The 11,214-nt window shown below is 40.5% G+C and overlaps 2 protein-coding genes across 2 annotated transcripts; both read right to left on the bottom strand.

Moving 5' to 3' along the window:
* Positions 1-1,983: 1,983 nt before the first annotated feature.
* On the bottom strand, positions 1,984-6,724 carry ndufs3 (NADH:ubiquinone oxidoreductase core subunit S3). The gene is made up of 7 exons (XM_080489531.1): positions 6,606-6,724; positions 6,180-6,245; positions 4,785-4,882; positions 4,263-4,412; positions 3,523-3,648; positions 3,301-3,420; positions 1,984-2,251 (listed from the first exon to the last, which is right to left on the bottom strand). The coding sequence occupies exons 1-7, from the start codon at positions 6,658-6,660 to the stop codon at positions 2,081-2,083; spliced, it is 786 nt and encodes a 261-aa protein (XP_080345657.1). The 5' UTR covers positions 6,661-6,724; the 3' UTR covers positions 1,984-2,080.
* Positions 6,725-7,077: 353 nt separating this feature from the next.
* ptpmt1 (protein tyrosine phosphatase mitochondrial 1) lies at positions 7,078-10,812 on the bottom strand. Its single transcript, XM_080489544.1, has 4 exons — positions 10,467-10,812; positions 9,776-9,856; positions 9,279-9,470; positions 7,078-8,196 (listed from the first exon to the last, which is right to left on the bottom strand). The coding sequence occupies exons 1-4, from the start codon at positions 10,611-10,613 to the stop codon at positions 8,068-8,070; spliced, it is 549 nt and encodes a 182-aa protein (XP_080345670.1). The 5' UTR covers positions 10,614-10,812; the 3' UTR covers positions 7,078-8,067.
* Positions 10,813-11,214: the final 402 nt, after the last annotated feature.

Here is an 11,214-nt window from a genome sequence, read left to right on the forward strand (position 1 = left end):
ATTCAATATTGTTTTCGTATTTGCTTAAAAGCAAATGTTCATCGAAAAAAAAGAGAAAAGCAAGACAATTTCAGGCGTTCTCAATACTTTCCGATCCCCGTGGACACTGTGTTGGCTACCAAGGGTATTCGTGATGGAAATAAAACCTTCAAAGGTCAAATTAAATGTCAGAGATAAAAATGAAAATGTGATCATGTTGCACAGTCAGAGAGGTGAGAAGTCATACCAGTTTGTGCTTCGGTGTGGCTCTTCTTGGCACAGGGTAAATGCACCCCTTTGCACCTTGTCTGGAAACTAATAAGCGTCAGTGAGAGTCTGGCTTCAGGCCGCTCTCCACCACAGTTTCACTAATCGTCAATTTCCTGTCCTCTACAGCTGCACCGACTTCTAAGAAAGTGAAATTTCAAACAATGAAATGCTTTTTTTTTTTTTTTTTGCCCCTCAAAGTATGAAATTATGCTGCGAGTCTGCCTCATTTCAGATAATAATGTGTTCTGTCACAGTCTGGGCCTCGGCGGTTTCGGTGCTCGGAGTAGTTCACCTATGGTTGCCTCACTTTTACTGTGAGACAAATCTGATGCACTTCATTTAAAAAAAATAAATAAATAAAAAAGTCCCAGCCAGTCTGCAGAGCCTGCACAGAATTCATTGTGTGTAACAGACTCAGAAAACCTTCTGTGATGCATGCATGTAACAGAAAATACAGTGAAATAAAACATTAAACATTACCTTATCAAGACTGCCCAGCAGCTACACAGGCCTAGTCAACACCTGTTTACTGTGTACTTTTATTGATAAGGGATTTATCTGTACAGTAACTGACAATATGTTGGATGTTTTCTGGTCTGTGCTTCTCTGTTTCTGATAATCCAAATCAAAGATCGTGTATTAGAAAATATGTGAAGCGGCATGGGTCAAGGTGTGTTGTTTCGTACTGGGTTTGATTTGTTTGATTACCAAAATAAGCAGATTTCTGTATGAGGAGTCAATAAATGTTCCCCCAAAAAAAATATATACGTTTTTGACCCATGTCTCGTTTTCAGTAGTCTGAATCATGTCGACTCTTTGAGGTGTTTTGACTATTTCTTACATGTTACATGAATGCTTCAATGGATATGTTTGACAAAATAAAAAGTACAAGAAATGTCTGGTCTGTGCTGTTATATTAAAACGACATTAAAGTTTGATTTAATCTTCTGTGCTGCAGCACCACCTGCTGGTGGATTCTAATATAGCAGATTTGTGCACAGGAGATGATTTTGTGCGTTATGGAAAGTTTTTTTTCATTGGCAAAAATGATCAAAAGTAATTTGTGTCTACTTTTAAACAAACCCAGTTCTGGTTTAAAGACTTCTGCACACGCTTTAAGAAAATATATGTAGTTACAAGAGTTAAGCTTTAGTAGAAACAGAAACTGAGTGTTTCTTTTTAAATAATCTAGGTCCGGCTGCAAAAGTCTAAATAAAAGCTTGTGTCGGCCTTTAAAGACTGAGCTATGTTTTATGTCTCAGTCTCAGACTAAATACTTAAGTTTAAATTTGAAGTATAACTTTAAAAAAAGCGTATCATTTATCCCGGTCTCGTTCGACCAGCACAGGTCTGTTTCCACCTTTTTTTTGGTTTTTCTTTCAAGAGGATTCTTGTAGGTTAATGTACTTATTATTTCCAATTTCACTCAAAAACAAAGTGTCTATTTCAACAAAGTCTTCATTCTTAAATGTTAACTTTACCAATAAAAGAAGGAAGTGTGATGACACGGTCAGATCTCCTTGATAGTGAGGCAGTCCCCAGTTTGAGTCTTGAGTTGGACTTAGGAGGTTTCTCAGAATTTGCATGTTCTTCCTGTTTGGTGACTAGAAATGACTTGTAGGTGTGTATTTCAGTGTGTGTCGAGTCTGTCCAGGCGTCTGTCCAGCAGTCTCTGCCTTCACCCGTAGTAACGGTACTTCTGCACACTTTTGCAAAAAACACAGACATCTCAAACTCCATTCAAGACTATTTTATTAACATAAATATTGAATTCTCCAGCGTCTGGACTCTCTGGGTGACACACGCAGACACAAACTGGACTGAAGGGGCATCACTTCTTCTCGGGCGTCTCATCTCCAGCCTCCAGTTTGGGCGCGGCGTCTTTGGGATCTCGGTAGGCGGGGAAAACCTCCCAGGGCGTGTTCAGGTCAAACTTCCTGAACTCCTGCGCCAGCTCCACGGGCTCGGCCACCACGCGCTTCAACTCGTCATCGTAACGCACCTGCAGAGGAGGTCATGCGTTGGACTGCAATTTCTTTCATTTAATATACTCTTCTAATATAGATAATAAATGAGCATCTCTTTGTCAATTCATGAATAGAGTGGAGGCACTTGCAAATTAAAAATTCATTCTTCCATGAACAAGTCTGAATTCTGGAATGACCTGAATTTTAGAAAGCAATAACATGAAAACAATGAAATGGTAGGGATGAAAACGATGCCCTATATTATTATCTGGTTATCTGGTATCAGTCATTTTCTTCTTGGAGAAGCCTTCAAGAAAGGCTGCGGACGTCTAACAAGCTCCGATTCTGATAAAACCTGAAAGCTAAAAGCCGACAGACTGACCCATTCTCACTAAACTACAAGAGCATGAAACTCCCTAAGAAAAGTAATATGGAGTTTCCCCTTAAGTCTGCTCCAAACTTTGGAAAGTGTCTTATTATGAAGTTCTTTCACATATGCAAATATAGATCATAAACAGACAACATTTAATTTCCACAAACAAAAACATTGCAGTTTTGTAAAATATTGGCAGAAAAACCTATTTTGACCAGGTTAATCACAAATACTGCAAAATCCAGTTAGAATCCCACTGGGACTCAATTACTGCAGTGTTCTTTATGATGGCATTAAACAGGCCTCACTGCTGCTGTTGGCCTAGAAAGTTGCAGCTTTTTATTTATAACAGGAAAACGTAGTTAGAATTCATCCTCCCTCTACTGGCTCGCAATTTCATTGTGTACGTGCATATTATTTTTGCAGCCAGATCACCGAGATCTTCTGCAAACATCTTCTGACCTCAGAGCTTCTGCATTTAGAACCTTGATCCTGGAACAAGACTTTGCTGCTCGTTTGTGTGGGAGTCGTTTCCTGGTTGAAAATGCTGCTTTCCTTTGATTTCTATCATTTGTTGTCTTTGCGTTTTGAGATAGTGTAACACTTTAGTCAGCAGCTGTTTACAAATATGTTCGAAATACATCTGGCTTGACTAGTGAGAGATTTCAAATCCTCGATTTTACTATTCGGGCTGCTGCTGGCAGAACTCACCTCTACATATCCTGACAGAGGGAAGTCCTTCCTGAATGGGTGACCTTCAAAGCCGTAGTCTGTCAGAATGCGCCTCAGGTCCGGATGGTTGGCAAAGAACACCCCAAACATGTCCCACACCTGGTCCAACACACAGGAGCACACTCAGTTTGTGTGTCTCTGCCAGTGTACCATCAAGGGGCTTAAATGAAAACCGTGACCATTCTGCAGGATGCGACTCACCTCCCGCTCATACCAGTTGGCAGCCTTGTGGACGGAGACGGCGGAGTCGACTGGTGTCAACTCATCCGTGTACGTTTTGACTCGGACACGAGAGTTGTAGCGCAGCGAGAGCAGGTTGTACACTATCTGTAAAGCAGAACGCACACAAATAGTTTATAGGTAAACATCTAACACATAGTCTATCTCAGATACAGCGGTCAGAGCCCCGCTGAAACTGAGAGATTAGAGTGCTGTGCTGTCCGTTTATATCGCAGATTAATTAATATCGTGTAATCTCACAAAGTCACGCATTGACAAGTCAGGAATGTTCTGGCTTTGGACGTGGCAGCAGTGTAGCTTTTATCCTGGCGGATGTGTTTTAATTCTTCATATTCTCAGAGAATAACTTCTCCTTCAGTCATCTGTAAACTGCACTGCCGAGTTTCTTCGTGTGTGTGTGTGTGTGTGTGTGTGTGTGTGTGTGTGTGTGTGTGTGTGTGTGTGTGTGTGTGTGTGTGTGTGTGTGTGTGTGTGTGTGTGTGTGTGTGTGTGTGTGTGTGTGATTGGTCAGACGCTGCAAACTCCTCCCCTTTCATGTGAACACACACGTAGGCCTGAGTTGAACTTGCGAGTCGACAACCCCCTTCGCAGTAACGGTTATCAGGATCCCGCATGTTGTGGATCAGTCAACCCAGGAAACAGAGAGACGTCCTGGATATGTTGATCACGTTTGTGTGTTTGTGTGCGAGGTCCACGGTCACCTCAAAGCGGTTCTGCCGTGTAGGGATGTCGACAGCTGTGAGGTCGATCATGTTTCTGAACTGAGCGTTGGTGTGGTCCCGCAAGAAGGTGAGCACTGGAATCACTCCGTCAGGATGGATCATCAGATCCAGCTCGTTATAACAGGTCACCTGCAGGTCGTCAAACAGGACAATGTAAAGCCACCGCTTAAAATCATACTGGGCTTTTCTGCAGCCTGTGTTGTTTTTGAAAAAAGGTTAAGAAAATTACAAAAAAAAAAAAAAATCCAGGTTGATATTTAAAGGTAATATTCAAGATCAAGTTCGAGTACTTTGACACAAGCCTCATCAATTCTTTGGTTGCTGTTGTGTACAGAGTGGCACTTTGATAACAACAGTGTAATAATGGTATAAACTGAAGAAAAAACAAAAAACTATTACTACATTATCATAATATAGCTTCATCAACTTCAACCTTCACAGCCAGAGTGAAAGTTGACCTCGATCTGAGGTAAGATTACATGTAGTCTTACATAAACTGACCTGGACCTGCTGGATATATTTGGGCATCATCTCAGCCACGTACTCTCCAAACACTGCCAGCTGGTTGTGAGTAACAGCATCTTTGGGCCGGACAGTGGCTGAATGAAAGAAGACGACACATCCAGTTAATAATCATAGAAAAATGAACTTAGTACATCACAGGTCTGATTACATGCTAGTCACACAGCTGAATATTCTTTATTTCTGATATAATTGGACTTGGCAATGTTGAGAAAACTCCTCAAACAATGAGGGGAAAAATTTTCATTTTTATGCGAAACAAAATGCTTATTGCTTCATAGTGAAAAATTCCACTTGTCTTTACTTTTGTGCAAGAAAATCACATTTGTTTATGTATTTTATGACGACTTGGTGAAGTCCTCGCTCATAAAAGTGAGACAGGCACAACTCTGCAGTTGTAACAAGCCCAGTAACATTTGCAGAAGACATTCACTATTTAGTGAAAAAATACAAAATAGAGCTTGACATTGCCATGCTGTGAAAAAATGTGAATACAATGTAAAACGTTCTCATCGTGAGGCAGATTAAAAAACTGTTTGTGGTCAAATTGTCTCTACAAAAGTCTGTAATGATGTAGGATTGTTTGTGGTGTGGGTAGGTTACACATCTGGAAAGGCTTGATCAATGTTTAAAAGTAATGAGGTTTTATAACATCACTGGTAATCCAGCAAATCCAGCAAAAACCTGCATAGTAGTCCCACATGATGCTAAATGACAGACTGCAACTTTAACATCACAGCAGCGAACAAAATCCAGCTGCAATCTAATTGGTCAAAATCACACTGCCTCAATTGTTTCACCTGTCATTAAACAATGAATTCACTTATTTTCAACAACTGACAACTATTAGATCAAATGACTTATATTGAGCTTTATCCACTGATTAAACTGCCCCCAAAGCACCCGTACGTTATGTTAGGCGCTCAGTCTATCCTTTGGGAGCAATTTGAGGGTTCAGCTCAGCACAAAGACACTCTGACATATGGATAGACAGATGAGAGACAACCAAGTCTATCAGCTGAGCCAAAGTCGCCCCACATGTACATAAAATGCTATGCTAAATTTCTAACATCTTCAAAATGACAACCAGACACTCAGCCATGTTCAAATAAATTTTTAATTAGTTCAAAGGAGAAACCTGATCAAAAAGAATGACAAAAGCCTAATTTTCAAGGATTGGTAAACAATTAAATCAGACCAAAATCAGGACACAAGTTTGCTCTGTAGTTCTCAATCCTAATTTTAGATGTCTACCTGTGCCAAGTAAAGATGTGATTTCAGTTGAGCTTGAGGATACAAGTGTGCTACAAGTGTGCTGGTACATTTGTGAAAACATGCAAGGCAGGTGTACCCCAAGATTGAGTGTGTACTTACGGCTGGTCTCAGAGGTGGATCCCTGCTGTCTGGTCTGCTGCTGCAGGAGACACGAACTCCTCGCGACTGGAGTGGAAGGACAAGCAGAAAGAAATATTTATTTATTTTTTAAACAGAGAGGATAAACATGACAGTTGTACTAAAACATAAATGCAGAGAAACTGGTGTTTTGCCAGCCACAAATCGAGACTAAGGTACAAATGATGTTTTTTGCACGCCTGTTGTTGCATAAATGAAGTCATATGCAGCAGTAACAATAAAAACCTGTCCAGAGCAGGCTAACGTTAGTATTAGCTAGCTCGAAGGTCAAAGCTGAGACATTTGACGGTTTAAAATGACAACGTGTGGCTTTCTAGAAGACGCACGTAAAGGCAAATGAGAAGAAGTGAAAGCAGCGAAATAGAAATCACTTTCTAGAAAACGTACTGTTAAAACTCCTTCCAAATCCTCCGCGGACAAACCGCATCAACGACGCCGCCATGTTTCGTCCCCGGAGTCGAGCTTCTTCGGCCGAAGAGGCGGCAGGCGGCGGGTTAGAGGTCTGGCGCCCTCTGGTGGTCCGGAGGAAAACAATAACAACAATAACAGCCGCTCAGATGTTTTAGTGGACAGGTGCGTCTAAAAATAACAGCAGACCACGCTCAAGTAATTATTGAATTTCTGGCTTATTATTCTAACTGCTTAGCAGTCATTAGTACTGATTGGTCGGTGGGTCCCGGTGCCATCTCTTCTTGCCCATTAGATGGGTCTCAAAAGAAACCATCATTCCGCTACAGATGAGCAAACTTGCATTAGTCCTGTGCATGGTAATTAAGAATAAATCTCCCCGAAACGGATATGAAAAGGTCAAAAGTGGTGGGTATTCATGTAATTCTATTTACTGACAGAGATTGTGATTACAATGATGGGGAAAATATTTTTAATCAATGATTTCATTATAAACTTGATGTTATGTTTATAACTGAAACTTGGCTCCAACAACACAACATTGCAGCTGTTGTAAACCCCTCTAAATTTTTGTTTCATCACAAGAACAAAGAAGAATGTCACTCTTCAGCTGAACTCCGCATGTGACAGAGTCCACACACATTAGACCTAATTATTTCAAATTGCCTGAACATTTTCAAGGTTATAGTAACGGATGCTGCTCTGTTTGATCATCACACAGATGAAATTTCTAAAAGGTCCATCGCTGAAAACACGACTGATCAATATATTCATGTGTTTATTTCGACACCCTTCCTTCCCTTGACTAATGTCAATGAGCTTGTGGATGTGAAAAGTAGTAAGTCAGCAACACCATTCATCCAATATTCATGTTACTAGTATTTATTTTTACACAATTTTGAAGTCTCAAGGCACTTTGTAAACATGATCTAACTGAGTGATGATTAAAAGAGTAAATAACAGTTTTCTTTTGTTTATAAATTCCCTAAAATGTCCACACTGCTGCCAGATGCCATAAACACCAGATTACTGGAGATATACAAGTGTACATTATTACAATGTTGAATTCCTTACAGATGATATTTTGGCGAAAAACGATGATGTGTGTGTGGGGGGGGGGGGGGGGGGGGGGGCATACGAATATGCAGAAATTGAGTCATCCAAGTATCAAAAAACTACAGTTCTTTCAGCATATTACAATATTTTTCATTCCATATTTTTGTATTTTCTCCATCTCATTCTGTGAATTTGTAGCTTGTGTGATGATTTGTAACCGTCTTTTCTGCAAACAAAGGTCTCAATAATTAACCATTTAAAAATACCCTTTCCTAAAACTGATGAATAAAAACAGGAGTAAACAGCAGATAACAGCACTGGCCCAGAGTCCGTCCTTCCAGCTTCAGTGGGATTATAATAATGTCCAATCCGCAGCTCCGCTCTCTCAGCTGGATTGTTGGCACACCTGCTGGTGGTAATTTCTCAGCATCTCCAGCTGAGCGGAACGCACCAGGACGTGCGGTCGAACAGTCGCCAGCTTCTGGCAGGCTTCCTCTGGAGTGCAGCTGTGCAGCTGTCAGCAGAAGGTAAAACATTTGCAAACCGAGTCAACAGACAGCTGAGGTGGGAAGTAAATAAAGAGGAGTGTGTCACTCAGCTTAAGAGAAATCTTCTATTTATTTTCTCTCTTAAGTTTATCCAGTTCAGCATGAATAAATAAAAAGACAGCAGTCTGGCCTTCCCAACGCCAAAAGCATGGAATCACTTATTCGTAGACACATTTCTACATCTGTGTACTGATCCTGATCGCCTGAACTGGTTCATCACATAAGCTGAAGTGGAAAGAATATCAGTTCTAACCCTGGTGGTCAAATAAATATATTGTGGGTAACGTTTTCAATCATTTCAATTCAATCATATGGACAGCAACTTTTTTGCAGCAGTGATGTCATATATGTATATATATTTATTTTTTTAAATTTTTTTTAAATAAACCATTACATTTGATAACTTAAATACATAACCAACTTCTACTTTTTAACTAAGGAAAGTAAAATCTGGCAGGTATCTCTATGGGGGAGCCTAAAAAAAAAGTTAATTCAATGGAAAGGTAATTTTTCCCATGATTCTCATTAAAAATAAATAAATAAATAAACTCCATATACTTGATATATATTACAACCTAAATTAAAAGACCCGCTGTAATCCTCTATAGTTTGAGTTTGTAGGCACTGAAAATTTAAAAAATAATAATAATAATGTTTTCTTATGTTACTTATTCACAATCAAAATTGCTTGAGACTTCATTTATCAGTGATTTATTTTCTTTGTTCATCCCTTTGTACCTCTACTCATGTAAACAATAATTAGTCTCGGTGTAAATGTACTGAGAACTGAAGCAGTGTTTTTGTTTCATCATATGTCTAATATACTGCGACCCAAAGCTACATACCATAAAGTCTGCATATTTCAAAGACATGGAACACAATGACAGGTCAGCTTCATCAAAGAGGGAAATCGGGCCATTTACTGTTCAAACAGCAGGGGATGACAAGAAAACGTGATCTCCTCACAATTTCTCGGGCAAAACCAAAAAAAAATAACTATTCATCTTCGATGTGCCATGACCAAGCTTTTCTTTTGTCTTATACTGACCCGTATGAGGTAAGCTGCAGCAAGTGTGGCGCTGCGGGATCGCCCGGCTTTGCAGTGCACGTACACGCTGCTCCCCTGCTCTCTGTGCTGCAAGGCGAACTCCACGCCTCTGTGCAGGTTCTCCAGGGTGGGGACGCCCGTTAGGTCCACGGTGCTCAACCTCAGCTGCTCAACACCTGCACCCCTCCACTCCTGCAGCCCACGTCACATCAAACAGTCATTGATCAGGGGCCACACGGAGGATCTTCCTCTGATGTTTTTAGAAACTAGACATCAGCATTTGCTGTTACACAGTCACAGTTCAAGAACACAAAATTCCCATTTAGACTAATAAATTTACATACATTTCCCCCAGTTAAACTATTCAATATTCAACATTTATGGAACATTAACATTTCAAGCCATTGAGATTCTCATTCTAGTGTTACCAAGTATAGGAATCAAAGATCCAGCAGTTTGAAAGATTAGAAAATCTAGTTTCGACAATGTAAACTCACCTCGGCAGAGTTGCAGAAATATTTGGTCTCATATGCTTCGTTCATGGTGATAACCCCTCGAACATTCTCCTCTTCCACAAGCTGCAACACAAGAAACAGGAACAATCAGTTGTTAGCGCTGCTGAAATCCCACCGATGTAAGACAACAGTCACATATCTTTGATCCATTTGACTTTAAAGACATTTTGTGCTCATCCTTCAGCACTGTTGTCCTTCTTACAATTCATCTATGATTTCCTGCGTGGCTTAGGGTTTAACAAAGAGCAGCACACTGTTTTAGCTCAGCATGAATTTGTAATTTTACAAGTATGTATTTATAATGCAGGTGAATTTCAAATAATTTGATAACGAATAATTAAGAATTTCTTTTCACATAACTAATTCAAACATTGAAACGTCCATACATTCTAGACATAATATGGTTTTATTCTTTTTATGTTTAACTTATAATTCAAGAAATTAAAAAAAAAAAAAGGGATTAAACTAGTCATTATGAAATGTTTTAATGCACCTGGAATATGAAATGGGAGAGGGATGATGTTAGAAGCACTCAAACACATTGGCTACTCAGAAATGTTCAGTTAAAGTTCTCCAACAATAAAGATTTAATTTTTTAAATGATTATTTAATAAAGATCAGCAGCAGGTTGTCCGGGTGTCTGGAGGCCCCAGAGGCCGCGGTGCCGCCCCACCTGTTTGGTCATGGACCTGAAGGGCAGCGCTCCGAGGATCACCGTCTCGTCCAGCCGGTCGAACCAGCGCCTGGAGGAGACCTTCTCCATGGCCACATTGTAGGCGAGAGTCGGGTAGAAGAGCAGCCTGGCCAACGCTCCGGACATGGCTGCGCTGTGCGGAGTCAACGGAACATGTGAAAAAAAAGTAAATCTCTGTCTGACCGCTTCGGCTTTCCAGTCCTTCCCTGTGCTGTTTTCTCAGGAGGCAATGTGACCCACACACCGGCTGAAACCGGACCTGTCAGCCGGGGAAGACGCGCTGCTCCCGCTTGTGCTTCACGTCTCCGCTCCGGCGGTCAGTTCCGCCCACAACAGGACTTCCGGCTACGACATTTCAAAATAAAACCACGCCCGCGTCGCCGATAAAGCGACTTCCTGCTACAACGTTAAAAAATAAAATAAATATTACTTATTTATTTAAAGTGTTTAAATGACAAAATATACAAAATGACACATAGAGCAGAGCCAGTCCAGCTCACACAGACACAGCAGATTCTGAATGGAGCTCACATGAGCCAATATTCAAATGGATGAAAATCAAAGAAAAGCTGTATTTGGGGGCATTAAACCTTGAATACAATATTGTTGGATCAACGAAATTGTTTAAAAGCTGTATAATATGAGTCCTTTAAGGCTGCCAGGAAGCCTGCGATAACTGGCTGACATCATCAGGCCTGTTTGTGCTGGTGTCAAGAGCACCGACATT

This window comes from Lipophrys pholis (assembly GCF_963383615.2).
Source record: "Lipophrys pholis genome assembly, chromosome: 2".
NCBI classification, from domain to species: domain Eukaryota; kingdom Metazoa; phylum Chordata; class Actinopteri; order Blenniiformes; family Blenniidae; genus Lipophrys; species Lipophrys pholis.